The 18,783-nt window shown below is 38.6% G+C and overlaps 1 protein-coding gene across 4 annotated transcripts in view; it reads right to left on the reverse strand.

Moving 5' to 3' along the window:
- Positions 1 to 18,783, reverse strand: part of LOC136877431 (putative ATP-dependent RNA helicase TDRD12) — an 821,384-nt gene that overhangs the window by 14,376 nt on the left and 788,225 nt on the right. For all 4 annotated transcript variants that reach the window (XM_067151463.2, XM_067151464.2, XM_067151462.2 and 1 more), the window contains one exon: positions 10,615 to 10,692. In XM_067151463.2, coding sequence (XP_067007564.2) covers positions 10,615 to 10,692 — 78 coding nt within the window. The remainder of the gene's footprint in view (positions 1 to 10,614; positions 10,693 to 18,783) is intronic.

Genomic DNA, 18,783 nt, shown 5'->3' on the forward strand with positions numbered 1-18,783 from the left:
CAGTTGCACAATCCTTACGGCTAGGCCATATTTACAGACTCTTACCCAAACGGAAATTTATACAAAATATAATGATGAACATATGCAATATTCCCTAACTATACATTCTTCTTATAATATTACGTTTTTACATGGTAAATAAACAAAATTACATGATTTTAACCTAACAAACTATATACGAAAATTTCCTAACCTAAAAACTCGGGGATCGTACATACGTACGGTTACACAATCAAAACCAGCAATATTTACTGAAGATCCGTCACCGCACTCTGTACGACCAGCATTCTTTTCATATCCACCAGGCAAGTTGGCCGTCCAGGTAGGGGCGCAGAGCTGTAAGCCTGGATCCGGGAGATAGTGGGTTCGAACACCACTGTCGGCAGCCCTAAAGATGATTTCCCGTGGTTTCGCATTTTCAGACTAGGCAAATGCTGGGGCTGTACCTTAATTAACCCGTAGAGAGCCAGACAACGATATATCGTTGTTTCGTATATACGCGTAAAGTGCCAACCACGATATATCGTTGTTTGGGTAGCGCGCAATTCTATATGAGTTAGTACAACTTGGGCCGTCAGATTGCAACATCTTATGTGTCGAGTCCATAGATAATTGTCATTAGATTTTAACTACGCCGCTAGATAGTGCGTAAATTCATTTGCTATCATGCATTGAATTTCTAAAGTCCGTGTTCATTTATGACGTATGATCTCCATGCCGCGTGAGTAAAATGGCGACCAGCGGGAGAAGTTATTTTGTTAACGATGACGAACTGGCTGTATATCTTAATATTTTTAGTGAAGAAGAGGATGATGATGACTCTGATGAGGAATTCATTCCTCCAACAAGTGAGGAAGGGTAAAGTTAAAGTGTTATTGGGACTGATAACGGCGAGTTTTCTGTAAACACTCAACCACGTGCTCATTGTCCGAATGTAAACATTGGAAGTGGTAATGACCGTCTGAGTGACATTACTGATGATGATGACGGCTGTAACAATATCCAACAGCAGCAATTTCCTGTTTTCCGTGAAATTCAATTAGGTCAAGATGCAACATACCAATCCTAACCTGATTATTATGATACTCCTAGCCCGAGACATGCCCCTTCGTCAGACGCAAACTTATAGCGTATTTTTATTTTATTTTTCATGACTCAATTATTGAATCTCATAACTACAGAGACAAGCAGATATGAGAAATCATGTCTTGTCACCATATGCCAGAGCTCAGCAGTGGCGCCCGGTTACATTGACTGAAATGAAGGCTTTCATTGCTGTTTTTTTGGCCGAGCATATTTTCTTATTGGGTCAAACACTCCCGTTATATTCCGTGGTTTGGAAATATGCTCTCAAGAAACAGATTCCAACTGATCTTGAGATTATTTCATCTTGTGAACAATGATAATGTATCACCATCTGGTCACCGTGACTACAACCCATGTGCCAGGTTCGATCCCATTGTTGAACATGCCAATTGTATATTACGATACCATTGTACATAACTCTTAAACTATTGAAGATAAAAATGTAAAACTTTACATGTTTATTCATCTAAAATAGGACATTTCAAATAAGTCATCAATATTTACCGTTGAGTTGAATTTTCTGCTTTTTTCTGTTTTGTTTCTGATTTTTAATTTTTGGTGTTTTGAAATTGTTTGGAAAATATTTTTTTTCAAAATACCCAAGAGCATTTTAGTGCTGTAATTTAGTTTAGCAGTAATAATGTCTTCTTGTTAACATTTAATAAAAAATTCAAGTCATAGTTATAATATTTGTGAACTATATAGTCCACAGAGTGAGAACCTGTAAAATTCTCTAAATCTGTCTGGCACTCTTGGCATACTGTGAGCAATCGGGCCTGGCACTAAGAGGGTTAAGGTGACACTCCGGAGGTAAAAATCGATATTTTGGTAATTCTGACGAAATTTTTTAATGACAAATTGAAAGGACTGAATTTCTCTTTCCTTGTCACGAAATTATTCCACTGAAGTCAAAGAATGTATCACTAATAATGCTTTGTTTGTCAATTGTAATTTTATGTTTAAATTCCATTTTATCTCATAATATTCTGCCAAATGTAACAAAATTTGTATGGTATATGTATCACAGCTATATTAAGAAACCTGTGTATCTAATTTTTGATTGCAGAATTTTTCAAGTAGTAGGGATTTTTAAGTCCAAAAGTTTACAACGTAAAAATTAGACAAACTTTAGTAAGATATGTCTCCTTATATAAATTATGTACAGCAAAATTGATAAGTAATGCTTTTAAAAGACGTATTATCTACCTAATTATGAATTTACATTAACATGTTAATTAAATTTCATGAAGAAAATGGAATTAAAAATGTCAAAAGAAAAATTTATTTTGGAAAAACTATTAATTGTGTAGTGATTTGAAAAAGGAAAGAAAACGTGATTTGGATGTGGAAGACTGTGGGGAATTATATATGTTCATGTATTAATTTTGTATGATCATGTGTTTATTTATTGGTTTGTTTGTTTATATTTTCTGTGGGGGAATATTTGGAATTGTTTGGTTGTGACACTGCTTCAAGACTGTTTGATTGTTGTGAAAGATTAGTGTTAGAAAAGATTAAAGGTGGGATGAGATATTTGTGGGACATACTGTGGCACACGCGCCGGATTGGGTGGGATGCTTCCATGAGTTTCCGGTTGCATCGTTTTGCATCAGTTTCGAAATTTCTCGATGTTACTTGTTGTGCTTTATCAGCATGAATTGCTGGGCACTCATTGGCTATAGTAAAACTATTTGTGATTGGTGAACGAAGAAAATTAGGTACGTTCATTGGTCGTTTCTCTATGTCATCACTTCTGGTAGAGAGCTCTTCGAAGCAGTCTTGTAATTTTGACCGCTGAAGGGAGAGGTTGCCTTCTCCAGGTGATGTGGCCTCTTGGCCCCCTCCGATAGGGTGGGCACTTTGCTATTTCATTTTTTGGCTAGTAATCTTCAAATGTGGTATTCAGTTTTATTTCTCTTTATCGCCGGAGCTTGCCCGTTTTTCCTTTAGTCGCCAAATTCTTTCTCAAAATGACTTAGCCTGGCCGGCAAGGCACGTCATGTTTGTTAAGAGACAGTTCGCTTTTCTTTTGTTTTAGTGAATTGTGCTAAATGTAAAATGTTCAACTCCTTTCGGTAATAATTGTGAATTGTAATTTTCCCCTTTGGGGATGTCTCGTAAATCTGCGTCATCTTAGAGTATTCAGATTTAGGATTTTAAATGTTGTGTTTTCCTTTCTTCTGTGTACTGTATATTCTTTCTGAAAGTATAATGTTACTTAAACTTTATTCTTTCTGACAGTACGAAGGCCATCTGGAAAGTGGTACCCGTTTGCGCAATAAAGACATAGGAGTAAATATTAACAAATATACACATTTTTATTGCAAAGAGCATACTTTACACTACTTCTCCACATAATCTCCAAGCAAATTTAGGCATTTGTCATAACGTGGGAAGAGTTTTTGTATTCCAGCGTCACAGTCCTCCGCCGCCAGCGTATTGAAGTATGTAGTCACAGCTCGTTTAAGTTCTTCATCGCTGTCAAATCTTTTTCCCGCCAGAAAGTCTTTAAGCTTCGTAAAGAGATGAAAATCCGAAAGGGCCAAGTCCGGGCTATACGGGGGATGGTCGAAGGTTTCCCACTTGAACTGCTGCAAAAGTTGTTGTGTTATTGCAGCTGCATGAGGCCTGGCATTGTCACGAAGGAGAATGACGCCTGTAGACAAGACCTCGCAGTCAATTTTGTATTGCCCGCCGTAATTTCTTTAATGTTTTATAATACGCATTAGCATTAATTCTGTCTCCACGGGCCATAAAATCAACGAGTAGTACACCTCAGCGATCCCAGAAAATGGTTGCCATGAGTTTCCTGGTAGACAGAACTGTCTTGAATTTTGGTTTGGTTGGTGAATGAGCATGATGCCACTCCATTGACTGTTGTTTACTCTCAGGTGAAGCATAACAAACCCATATTTCGTACCCAGTAATGATGCGAGTCAGGAAAGAGTCCCCTTCATCGGAATAACGTCCCAGAAACGTCAGTGCTGCAGCCATACGCTTGGTTTTGTGCACCTCTGTAAGCATGCGAGGGACCCACAGACACAACACAGGCAATGATAGCGTCACGCAACCTCGCACAGAACAGGCAGACAAGCCACTGATGCAGTCTGACCTTGCCCAGAGGCTACCCGAGTCGTCAGCGCTTCATGCAGCGCTAACGGATACTACTTTCCGGATGACCCTCGTATCATGTGAATTAAATATTGCGCCACAAAACTTGAACATTCCGTGAGATTTTCCTTCTTAAGGTAGCGTCACTGAATTTGTGCATTTTAGGTAAATTTTCGTTATTGTTTTAATCATGTTGCAATTTATTCTGTAATTTTGTTTGATCACATTTGTGTGTTATTTCCATCTAAATTATTAAGTAAACTGTATATTGAATTGGAATTACCATTGATTTCGCTTCTTCAGCATTGTCAATACCTTTCGCCGCCTGGAAATGGTCCCTCCGGTTTCCACTATCCTTTCCTTAACCGTCATATTGCTTAACCTGATCGTTACTCTTTGCTGTTTTCTTGTGTAAACGTGCGTTGTTTTCAATAACTTTGATTGCATCTAAACATTTTTAATCTGTATTAATTATAGTAATAATAATAATTATTACCATGTATCATTGTGTTCATTTATGTCTGTGTGTAACAACGAGGTTACAAATTGTATATGAAAAAATGTTTGTGATATCTCTACTTTTATGGAGGTGACATTCTCACAAAGTTTCATGAAAACCCATGCTTTAGGCAAAAATATATTCATCTCCAGAGTGTCGCCTTAAGGCCACAGCCGCTTCCTTCCTACTCCTAGCCCTTTCCTTTCCCATCATCACCATAAGACCTACGGTGCGACGTAAAGCAAATTCTAAATAAAAAAATCTTTTCACAACCCCTTCCAAGGAAAAGTTGTATCCACGCTACTGGCCTGAAATTATTTTTGTGGGTACGCCACTGCATCCTCTCACCATTTAACGTACAAGGTAAGCTCAAAGAATGGCTGGATACTCAAAATACACCACCATAAATGATGCAGTTATGGCTCAAAAGTACTAAAGAAAGGTAAGGGATGTGATCTAGTGTTTTAAGCAGAATCTGAATCAATAGAACGTGACTTCCCATTTTAAAAATGTTTCATGCATCGACTGCGATTCAAGCCTCGGCCATCTTGATGAAAAGATGGAACCATTGGAACTGAGTTATCACGCCTGCTAATAACAAAATAGTTACCCGCACTTTTGATGGTGCCATTTGTGGTTCCAATCAGTCCCCGGGCATTTGACAAAATATATAGGCCTACCTATAGAACTTAGGCACGTATCTGCGATCTATCCTGCTACTGTTAGAATAAAAAAACCTTTTTCATAACTTACCGAGGATGCACATAGTTTGGCTTCTTTATGACAAAACGGTCCTACTTCAAAAACAGTTACTTATATGGCACAAAATGAGGAACTAACATGTAGCTCGCAATCCTGTCACAGTCTGCCCAATGCTGCACCTTAAACACAGAACATCTCTCAGCCACGGTACAACCCCAGGATTCCTAGCATATTGTTATTTCCTGGAACCAATGTGAAAAAGCTGATATGATGTTGTAAGCTTGCAAATGTTTCTGGCCGTGGCCCCTGTTATCCCGATGGTCACGTTCTGGCCCCCTACTGAGTAATCCCTTGCTAATTGCCCTTTTCCTCATCTCTTGACATTTGTCAACACATGGTTATTTTCCCAATACTGAGGCCTCTACAGGGAAATATCCCTGCGCATCACAATCCCAAGTGGTTTCCTTTCATTCAAGCAGTACAAATATAGAGAATTGTGTGTGGCCCTACTGAGCCCTGCTAGCAGATTCTGTGTTGCTATGTTAATTTAACATTTCAATGTAAGTTGTTTTTTTTTTTTTGCTAGGGGCTTTACGTCGCACCGACACAGATAGGTCTTATGGCGACGATGGGATAGGAAAGGCCTAGGAGTTGGAAGGAAGCGGCCGTGGCCTTAATTAAGGTACAGCCCCAGCATTTGCCTGGTGTGAAAATGGGAAACCACGGAAAACCATCTTCAGGGCTGCCGATAGTGGGATGTAAGTTTTTAAGTTGTTTGTACCGTAGTAAAACAACGGCTGATCCTCGCTCTAGTTTCTGGAAACATTTTGAGGGGGTTCCTCCTTGCCCCCCCCCCCCCCTCTTCGGCTATGCCAGTGGTGACAGCATTGTTTTTAAACATGCCATTCCAGTCAGTTAATATTGTATTCTGACAAGAATAAAACCGTAATTTTTTTTTTTTTTTTTTTTTTTTTTTTTTGCTTTACGTCACACCGACACAGATAAGTCTTATGGAGACGAGGCGACAGGAAAGGGCTAGGAGTGGGAAGAAAGCGGCCGTGGCCTTAATTAAGGTACAGCCCCAGCATTTGCCTGGTGTGAAAATGGGAAACCACGGAAAACCATTTTCAGGGCTGCCGACAGTGGGGTTCGAACCTACTATCTCCCGAATACTGGATACTGGCCGCACTTAAGCGACTGCAGACGTATTGTTAACTTCTGTTTAACACATTGGAGATGGCCATATTTGAATGTGCTACCCTCCAGAAACCACAGGATTTTTAATGGTTCTTTGACACTTTTTGAATGCTAGGATAAGCCATGATTATAACAACTTTTGAAATATTTAGAAAGATCACAATTTCTTATACACAAAAATGAGTTTTAATTATCATAATTTTTAAATATAAATTTATGAAGATAATAAGTTTTATAACTGAAAAAATCTGACGCAGTTATGGATGCCAGTTTGGCTTATATTTCGAAATCTGTCTAATATTGTGCACCGATCTACTGAAACACATTAATACCGATTCTAACATAACTGTTCAACTGGCACTGACATCCTTGTTTACAAACAGGAATTTGCTTCCCCATTGTTCGTTGTTTGACAATGGGGTTGCATCGAGTTGCTGCAGGTTGTCATCCGTACATGGGAAACACCCAAATTTTTACAAAGCGGTATAGAACAGTATTACAGAACCCACTTCAGAAAGCGGTATAAAACTACGTTACACTTCATACCAATTTGAAATTAGCTCATTATCTACATTTACTTGCCTGAAGTGCCAGAATCATCATGTTTACTTAGTGTGTAATTGTTATCCTCATCCTCATTTTCAGAACTTGTGTCTTCCATAAGAACATCCAGTATGGATTCGTTGTCAAAATTTCGTACACTTGAATTAGACATGCTAAATATTCACAAGAATTACACAAACAAGCCTGCCTCTCAATACACAAACAAGCCTGCCTCTCGAACCACACACTCTTCCTGTCCGCATGTACCGTAGGTAGTTTCCTGCCCATTTCAGAGCTGAGAGTCAACGATGATGCAGCCCCAGGTTATATAAGAACATGGCTGTGTTATCAATGCCTTGAAAGAAGAACTCCCAACTTATGCTCATAACTAGTACATTTTATGCTTATAGAAGCATTCAACATTATTCTAGTGAAGGCACAGCTCGTTGAAACAGCAGCTATTTTTTTTCTGCTACAGTGAAAATGTGCCTGTAGATCCTCCGAGCTCCGTCAGCAGCAATGAAAAAAAGTGCGCCTGTAGTTTCTACGAGCGGCGTCTCCAATTTGTTAATAATTTAATAATACAGCATCACAGAGAAATGGATGGATAGGTTTAAATGGCACTTGGTATTTCCATTTAGAATAAGGTCAAGTATGATCATAGATGTAAGTTGTCAAAAAATTTCAGCAGGAGGAGGTGTTTCAAAAGGGGTATAAAGCATGAAACTCTATGTATCTCCCTTAAGGTTGGTTTTACATGAAAATAGCTCATGGCAATTTCCTTGTTTTATACTATTTTTCCAGTGCAAAAATAAGGGAAATATTGGTAGCAGTTGTGTGAAAGTTTATGTCCAAGAGCTTGTGGCTAACTAATTTTTTTAAAAATTCAAAGGCCCACAGAGAGCAGAGAAGCGAGTAGATCACAAAGAGCTGCTGACAGGAGAGGCATGGCCAGTAATGTGTCTCAAAAGCTGGGGAAAAATATGGACTAACATGTAATCACGCACATGCTAAGTGATTGTCCCGTCAGCGATGGGTACTACAGCTAGTATAAAAATATAACTGTGGCGAAGATAGAAAAAAGAAATCAAGTAGAGATGAAACTTCAACAATCTCAAACATGTTCAGTAAATCATATCTGCATACCTGCCAACTTTTAGAAACCAAAAATAGAAAGATATTTTAATTCTTGGATTTCATCACATATATTCCACCACGGTCTACGTGAAAAAAGGTCAGGATAAAAGGCATACTTATCTACAGTTACAATGCAAATTAACCATTAAATTTAAAATCTTAAACTAAGAAAACATAAAAATAGTTACAAGAAAATGTACCTAATCACTCTCATTTATGACATTTACATACGAATAATATTTGTCACACCGTCACACGCAACAAAATACATAATACCGTATTTTCTCGCATAATTAACGCACTTTTTTGACGAAAAATACCGGCGAAAACTTCGGATGCGATTCAAGGAATTCGGATATTTAGAAATTATTTACAATTCATTTACATTTAAAAGATACATCAAATATAATCCAAACACAATTGGTTCAACCCATTTGCAGTTATCGTCATTTGGCGTAAAATTCCGGCGTGAGATTTTTTTCTGAAAAGTCAAATAGATAAGTTAGACACGTGGACTTGAAGTACGGTACCGACACTGGAAAATATTCTTCCCAATACGAGCTGACAATACGACCTGAATGACATACCGGAAAAAAACCTGTCCAACACAAGAAGGGCCGGGCATCGAAGGAGGGACCCTGCTACATTACTCCAAACCGTTCGTATCCAATCTTGTACGAGTGACGTGTCCATCCACCCTTTTTCTTGAATACGAACGTGGATCACTCGCGGAAATTTTGCTTTAGGCATTGTTTTTCGTTTTAGAACAAAGTAAGGTGCATGCTTTCTGCCATCAGCTATTACAGCAAGCATTGCAGTACATCGTCTTTTTTTTTTTTTTTTTGCTTCCGGTAGCGCGTGCGATAACACTGTATGTTCCTTTCTTATCGACTGTTCGACTTCGTGGTATATGGAAACTGATTGGCGTCTGACCTGCGATTCCTATAAGGAAGATAGAATATTCCTTCACTTTACGCTTTTCAATCACAAAGCGCTGAAAATGGTTTGAAATCATTCGTCACTTTTTGGCATAATGTTGTTCTTCGTCGAAGAGAAAGTCCATTTCTCTTCATAAAATTAATTCAGCCTCGGCTAACCTTTAAATATGAGACAATGATTCCACGTGCCGCGGCTATTTCTCATTCTTTAAAATGCAGCATTTTGTGAGAAACGGCTTATCCAACATTGCGTAACAAAATCATATAGTTAAGCAGATAATCCTCTACTTGCGGAAACATGCCGCTTTTTGGTCCGCGAAATGCTTTGTGAGACTTGTTGGCCGCTTGAAGTGCACTTCTGTTACCGCGGTAGCGCATGTTTCATTTGGACACTGAAAACTTGCTGCCCGCTGCTCTATTCCCGTATGTTTCGGCGTAACTGATCACCGCAAGTTCGTATGATGCAGTACTGTACCTGTTTCTTAGAGTACTGTGGACTGACAAACAATTTTGAGATCACATAATGTCCCGTACGCGAAACACTCGTAAAACTAGTGCAGTGGGATTTCCTGCCGGCTAATACAGCACGTTGCCCTGTATGTGGAATGCCCGCTTTCGCAATAGGAAGCCTGCTATCTGAGTAGTTGGCGGCATCTTTATTTCGAAACGCATCCGGAGCTGAGTGATGGATCTTCGAAGTTGTGGGTTCGTCAAATTCCACTTTGGACCCAAAAATATTGGGATGTGTAAATTATGCAAGGGCGTCGATTACGGTACACGAGAAAATACGGTAGTTTCCTTTAATATCCGGTAAAATGTACAGAAATTTATAGGCATCTCTTAACACTTGGAGATAACGTTTGTCATATTTTTTGGCCATAACGAGAAAAGAAAATACCAGAAACTGTCATAGAAATGCAAGGAACAACTCCGACGAAACTACGCACAGAAACGATGTTAACAGCGCGCGAACAACACAATAACAAACTCATTGTTTCGTCCCGATTAACTGAGTCGTTAGCGCGCACTAGCCTCTTGCTTGCAGGACGATTGCCGCCCCGAATCCCCAGCTTAAAGCGCACACGCTGCTGTGGTGAGCGGGAAAAACGATACACGAAGGCGAAATAAAGCATCAAATACGCTTGAAAATTAGGTTTCATAAATTACACAAGCACATAAGAATTTATCCATTATTCTAGGGGAAGAGTATTGGCCGTACTAGAGGTTATATTAGTCAAAAATCGGAAGAAGTAAAAATTAATCGGAAAATCGGAAGACGAGTTAAAAACCGGAAAGTTTCCGGGTAAATCGGAAGGGTTGGCAGGTATGTATCTGATAGTGACTTACTGCAGTAGCAAGTACCAGCCTGGAGAAAGAATAAATGTGAATTCAAAAACTTACCTTCATGTTCCTTGGCATCCATATCATAATTTAACCACAATGGTTTTGATCCTCTGATCAAGCAGCTCCAACTGAATCCTTAAAGTAGAATACCGATATACTTGTATTAGCATTTTAAAAAATCGTAAAAATTATACAAACTGCAAAAGAACACAAATTAATAATAATAACAATGATAATAAACACTAGCGTGCACCTCTCATATAACTGACACTTCTGAACTAAAATGACTTAGGAGGTTCAGTTTGCAACAAAACCTTCTGAATCGCTTGAACTATACAAAATAAAACCCACCTTAGTAATTAAATTAACAAAATAATTGACATAATTTCTTTGCAATGTTATATATGTTGTTATTGGAGGAAAAAAAATAACTAATGTCCAATATGCAGATGATACAGTACTCATAGCTGTGAATGATGGGAAAATGACAAGGTTTGTGGAATGCATCAGGAATGAAAGCCCCAAATTGCACTTGCAGATCAGCAAGACCAAAATGATGACAGCCAATAATGCTGGCAAATTAACTGCTATCACCACCTCCTGAGAAATTGACTTTTTTCTCAAATTTTGTACTTGGAGCAACAATAATACTAACAACTGTGATACAGAGATGAGGAGGAGGACTGCCATGGCCAAGAACATCGTGACTCCACTATCCCTTATTTGGAAGGACTGTTCCGTTTATATAAAGCTTAAAATGAGAGTAGTCCAGACACTTATATTCTCTTTCATCATCTACTACGCTGTAAGCTGGAGACTTGAGACAGATTAAATCATTTAAAATGTGGTGCTGGAGAACATGTTTTGCATACCTTGGGCAGCACTTTGCACCAACAAGTACATCCTAAAGAAGCTGAATATCAGCACCAGGTTATCGACAGTGTGTGACTAATAATTCTCTGATTCTTTGGTCATGTCACGCGATAGGCCGAAGGGAGCCTTGAAAGCACATAATATTAGGAAATAAGCAAGTGGTTTAACATAACACATCAAAGGTTTTTGACAACGGAAGGATGGGAAGATAGCGACCATGGCCTTAATTACGGAATATCCTCAGCATTTGTCTGGTGTTAAAATGGAAAACAACCTTCAGGGGATTCAACCCCACAATCTTCCAAATGCAAGCTCACAACTATGCAGCCCTAACCACACGGTCAACTTGCTCAGTAGGAAATATGCCACCAGGGTAGAGGGAACACGGAAGAGATCCCAAAGGATGGTGACAGACAAAGAGAAATATCCTGCGTGACACGCATGCTCTTCCTCTCTGATGGTGATCTGTATAGCGAAGTAGATTTAAATATGATTTATATTAATTAAATCATCCCCTTCCATGTTCCCTCAGATTTCTGCATCATCATCATTTCCCGTTTCCAGCTTCCCGGGGAGGGTTGGAATCAAGGACCTCCATCGCTGCCTGTCTCTCCACCACTCTTCTCCTTTTTTAAGCACATCTTCTGGTTTTCCTCCCCTCTTCTCTATGCATTCCCACACTGAATCTGTCCACCTCTTTTGGGGTCTTCCTCGTGGTCTCTTTACTGTTAACTTCTCTGAAAAAGTTTTTTTGGCACTCTCTCTTCTCACATTCTCATCATATGCCCATACTACTTTGGCTTTGTTGTTTCTATCCTGTCTTGAAGTTTCAAGATTCCTGTCCTTTTCGTAATCTCTTTAATTCTATCCTTTCTGGTCTTGCCCTCGATACCTCTTAGGAATTTCATCTCCACTGCCTGTATTCAACTCTCCTCTTGTTTTGTTATAGTCCATGATCCAGCTTCATAGGTTAGTATGGGTTCATAATAAGTTGAATATAATACTTTTTTACATTTCTTCGGGACATCTTGGTTCCACAAAATACCCCTTACACTCTGGTAGAAGCTGTTTGCTTGTTGTATTCTTTTCCCATTTTTCCATTTTCCTCGGTTATCTTTTCACCTTCTGTGATTACACTTCCCAAGTACTCTAAACTTTTAACCACTACCAGAATTTTATCATTCAGTTTTATCTTTCTTCTTCCTTCCTTCCTTCCTTCCTTCCTTCCTTCCTTCCTTCCTTCCTTCCTTCCCCTTGTCATCACTATTGTTTTATTTTTCTCTGTGCTTACTTTCATCCCAATTTTTTCTATCTCTTGACTCCATACATCTAGTGTTTTTGCACTTCTGTTTCATCCTCACCTCCATATATCATCTGAAAACAACATGGCTTTTGTTGCCTGTCCACCCAATCTCTGTTTAATGTTCTTATGAATATTATCCATGGGTATGATGAATAGTACAGGGATAGTACACTTCCCTGTCGAAGACCAGTTTAAACCATTTTGTTTTTCCTATACTAGTCTTCACACTACTACCACAATTTTGGTACATAACTTTCATCATTTGCACTTCCACTCTGTTAACTTATTTCTTCCTTAATATGTCCCATACCAACTGTCTGGGCACACTGTCATAAACTTTCTGAATGTCAAGAAGTGTCATCACTATGTCTTTTCCAAACTGTCATCTTTTCTCCATCATATGTCTTAATGTAAGGCTCAGGTCAAACGTTGATCTGTCTTTCCTAAAACCATACTGTGCTTCTTCCATTTCTCCTTCTAGCTCCTTCCTCAGTCTTCCTTCTAATACACTCTCAAATATCTTAGCTATTTTTAAATCGGGATAATTAAACCCTTTCCCCACTCTTCTGAGATCTCTTTCTTCCTCCAGATTATTCCGAAGAATCTATACAGCCACTATAGCCCTACTGGTCCTGCTGCTTTTATCATTTCTGTAGTTACCTCATCCACTCCTGCTACTTTACTGCTCATCATGTTTTGTATGGCTTCCTCAATTTCTAACATCGATATCTCCTTTTCTTGTTCTTCTTCTTTTGCCATTGTTTTTTCTTGCTCCTTCTCATCTACCAGTTCACTGTACAAGGAGTCTGGGTTAAAGGTATAATAATATAAAATTTAATAACTTGACAAATAATGGAGATATTTATTGGTAGTTTGTTTCTACAACTATGGTAACTCAAAATGTTTTCTGTGTTCACTTGCAGTGGCGGTGGTACCACAAGCGCATGCACGTAACTGCACTGTTCACGAGAAGACCGCCAGTAACCATATAGACTTCACAGCAGAAGGTGTTCTGTGTGTTTTCACTTGTGGAGATAAAGTACAAAGTACACTAGTACAATGTAGATTTCGGCATGAGTATGGACTGTTACCAACTGATGATGTTCCCACTTATGTAACAATCATGAAATAGGACAGGCACCTTCGAGAACCTGGGACCTTGCTGTCGATGTCGGGCCACCACGCCAAGCACGCAGTTTCAGAGGCTACTGTTGATTTAATCCGCGAGTCCTTCAAACGGATCCCTCGTAAGTCAATTTGACAAGCAAGTAGGCAGTTAGAGTTACCTCATTCGATAGTACACGATGTCGTCCACAAAAGGTTGCGCCTACGGGTGTACAAACTGCAGCTTCTTCAGAAAATCAAACTTCAGGACAAGCCGCTACGGAAGGCATTCGCGGAGACAATTCTGGCAAAAACTGATGGGAATAGAGGCATTCCTCGATTCGGTCTGCTTCTTGGACGAGGCTACATTCTATATTTCCGACATGATAAACAAGTACAATTACCACATATGGAGATCTGAACCCCTCCACGTTGTGATAGAGTTGGAACGGGACTCTCTGAAAGTGAACGTGTTGTGTGGATTGTTGAAGGACAGGGTTATTGGCCCATTCTTCTTGCGGAGCCTACAGTTAATGGAACACGTCACCTAGACATGCTGGAGCAGTATGTTGTGCCACAACTTCCTCGTGACGTGATCTTTCAGCAAGATGGTGTACCATGCCATTTTGCGGAAATTGTGAGGGATTTCTTGAAATGTGAGTTCCCAGATCGCTGGATTGGGAGAGGTAGTCCATCAATTGCTTGGCCCCCAAGAAGCCCCGACATTACGCCACTTGATTTTTTCCTGTGGAGGTTTGTCAAGAATCAAGTGTACCAGACACCAGTTCGTGATCTACCAGATCTGCGTCATTGCATTCGAGCAGCTATTGCAAATGTTACGCCTACAATGCTGCAGAACACTTGGAAAGAAGTGGAATACTGATTAGATATCTGTCGCGCCACTAACAGTGCGCATTTCGAGGTTTATTAGTTATGTAAACAAACATTTATGGGTTACCCTACTTGTAGAAACAAACCGCAAGTAAATATCTCCACTACTTCTCAAGTTTTTAAATTTTATATTATTATACCTTTAACCTGGATACCTTGAGCCACACCCACCGCAAAGACTATACATACATATTTAAATGCGTGCATCGAAAAGAAAAATGAGGCGTAGATCCCCAACCAGGAAGGGCGAATGAGGCAGCCCTGAACTGGAAATGTCCCTCTTATCAGCGCAATTCAGGTTAATGACTAATACTACTATGAGTAAAAATCCATATCAATACTAAATGAGAGTTTATTGAAATATAAGGCAAATCAAATAAATCAATTAAGGGAAAATACCAGCATTGAAACAGGGCAATTCAAACACGATTGATGTCAACCCAAATGGAAAACGTGTCAACATTACGTGACCTCATCAATTCTTCTAAACACCAGGCATAGCTATTCATATGTTTCCATCGAATAATCACTGACCTCGCAACATAATGCTGTGATGTTAATATCTTTTGCACGGGCTTAATTTCATCATTCCATCAGCAAGAGAAAGAATTAAATCCAAGCGTGGGCGTCTGTTATCTTTTAAAATCATTTTTCAACAATTGCTCTCGTTAAAAGTTTCCCCACACCAAGGAGCAGATAAAAAGTAATAATAAATTAAACCAGAGAGTGTACGACCAAGGAAGATTTCACCAAAGGGCATAGAGAAAAGCTCTCTGGAGCAAATGAATGGAATGCCAATCTCAAATAATAACATGGGCCTGCGCACACCCACGAAAGAAAACTAAATAACATGACGCCCTCCAGGTCACAAACAACCAGCACGGACACCAAACAAATAAACGACATCGCGCCCAAGAAATAACAAGGCACGGTAAAGAATAAATAAAAATGAATTTAGCTGATCGACACGTCATCCTTACACCCCGCTCATTCATCCTCATATTCATTCAAACATATGACCTTTTGCCCTCCTAGGCAAATAATACCAGCAGATTGGTACGAGTAAATAAATAAATGCAAATCGTAGAGTGCAACTTATCATTTCACAAATTAGGTCTCACATTAATTATAGATACTTAGCTCAGCCAGGGCAATTGGCAGCAGGACATTCGTGACCCCATGGTCACGCGTAGACCTATCACATACACACTATGTACGACCAGAATGGATCTCCCAGCCGACACGCAGGGCATACCTCCAAACGATTACAAATATTTCATAGTGAAGCTCATCAAAATAAACAGAGACCGAGCTATTAATGCACCACAGTCATGTCCACAACTGACACACCAACCATTCTCGCCCCGAGTACAAAGATGCGTATCGGTCAGCCATTATACGAAGAAAAAAAAAAAGAAAACAGAGAATGCAGAAATAACATCATTTCAAAATATTACAGTACCTTCAATATCAATCATAGAGGCATGATAAGGATGCGGTAGTTTAGGTCAGCTTTAAATCTATTAAACACCCATTTGAAATGTAAAAATGCCACTCCTGTGTGTGAGGGCTCCATGATTAAATTAGCAAGCATAAACACAACAAGATTCTCTCCAAGGAGATGATATTAAAAGAGTCTCGCCGAAATAATGATCCTTCGTGCTCGCGACTGAAGGAGCTGCCCTCTCTCGATTGAAAGCAGAAATACACAAGTCACTTGAAGCGAGGCCGATACATATTCATTGAGACATGGGTAAAATCATTTTAGAGAACATGCTACTGTACCATTTCATTGCCCTGATAATTTCGAATCATGGTGTTAAAATCGTCGTTTTGCCGTGAATAGCGATAAAGTGTCGGAAATCATGCGGCAGAAAATACGAATTATGATATACAAGCATATAGAATCAAACAGGCCGTAAACGTGAAGTAAGAAAGTACAGACCAACGGAATCCAAATGGCAGTGATTTAGGTGAATGCAGTGACTTTTAATTGGAAGAACCAACAATAGGAACAGGGGAACATCGCATGAAACCAGAAAAAGATTTACGAGTGGATTGATATGCAACAAGAACAGAAGATTTAAAAGGGATACTTCCTAAATTGCTGTGAAACCAGATTGCGTTATAAAGTTATAACGATACATCTTTCGTAGTCGTAACAGAAATCCCAAGCGGAGTATCAAAAAAAAAAAAAAAAAAGTAAATAGTGGAGCGCAGATCACTGGAGACGTTGAAAATTGATCAGTTAATGTATCTAATCAAAACAGGGCAACATTTAAGATACCTCTTAGATCATTCAAATTAAAATATTGACGTTTGTCACGTCATAACCTACTTAGCTCTACATAAGTATAGTTCAAGGAAGATCTACAAGTAGCATGATTGTCAAACTAATGACATTTTCAAATATGTGTTTTATGCATGTCTTCGAGAGCTACACGATGACTGGCTAAACTTAAGATGGGATTGACGTCTGACGATAAGCTACCAACCATTCCTACGGACCCGACGATCGAGGCCGCAGCCCGGTCATGATGCAGCGATAATCCGGAGATGATCGTCCTAGGCTAACCAGGAAGCAGCCATCCCAGTCCAGAAACGCAGACGGATTAAGTTTCACAAAGTTCTTTCCTTAAATTTTAGTTATATGTATTTTATTTGATATCAAGTTGTCAATGATGTTTGTACAAGAGCTAGGTCGATATGTCTTCGAGAGATGATCTCAATATCGAGTTTCAGCGCGAATGAACCAATAGTGACGTTTAACTGATGGATTTAGGTAATCTTCCAAAACTTATAATCACTCCCATGTGTAGGAAAGATATCACTCGCAAATAATGTGCTTTGCTAGCAATGTTCAGCTTTCTTTCAAAGAATATTGCCGTACATAATGTGAACTTAGATATTTGAAATGAGAATATATAGCACATTGATATTGTAGGTTATCGAGCGGATACGACGTCAACTTTTTCCCAAATGTAAATAGATACAGGCTTAATTTCTTCGTACTTTGATAAGAGAAGTGTGCGTCGATATAAATCATAGTTGTTGATCAATATATAATATAAATTGTGATGAAATATTGAATCTACTGAATTGAGTGGTACTTTGAACAGAGTTAATGATGTTTATATTTGCGGTGAGGTCATATACGTCGGAAATATTAAGGTAAGATTTGTGAATGTTATAAATGATATATTCATTGAGATATTAGGCGGGGAATTATGACTAATACGACGAAGAATTAGGAAGGAATTCAGAGTATGGCTAATTGATGTCAGTTTATTTCAAGCAGTTATGGATCAGGATATATTTGACGATTATATTGACATGTAATATGGCTTGTCCTATTATATGAGTTATTGACAGTTGGTTAGTGAACTTGCAGATTAATAATAAAGTACGATCTTCAAAAATAACCCTAGATAACCTATAGTAGATTATAATGACGGCATTTTTTTTTTTTTGAGAAAATTTTATCTGTTACTCAATATTTAAAACGACTTAAGTGGGAACAGCAAATCATTGACGGTAGTGTCTTCATACTGTTATGTTATTGCTATTTGCGAGTGTGGAAGTTACATCTACGGTAGTCCTTGACCATTAACATTCAGTTGATTGGATTTATAAAGCATTACGACCTTAATTTAACCTAGACATAAACTTGTTGAGATTTTATTGAAGAATTATTACATACTTCTTTGAGAATATTTTGAACATGTCCAAGTATGATAATATATATATATTTATTTATTTATTTGATGTTCATTGGTATATCAGCTTAGGTAGCAATTGAAAGCTACACATGTGAAACATTGCTTACTCCGTCTACGTTATTAATGATAGAGTCATAAATATGAAATAATATTAGAATGAGACACCAAAAAGAAGCATTCTTTAAATGCATGATCGAACAAACCTTTCAATAATTATGCACATATGTAAAACATATTATGTAATCATTTAATATCTTGATAGAACTTAACAACAAATTAGGATTTGATATTTAAGGAGAATTTGAGAGTTCTATTCCCAGATAATTTCATTTTAGT

This window comes from Anabrus simplex, chromosome 7 (assembly GCF_040414725.1).
Source record: "Anabrus simplex isolate iqAnaSimp1 chromosome 7, ASM4041472v1, whole genome shotgun sequence".
Lineage (NCBI taxonomy): Eukaryota > Metazoa > Arthropoda > Insecta > Orthoptera > Tettigoniidae > Anabrus > Anabrus simplex.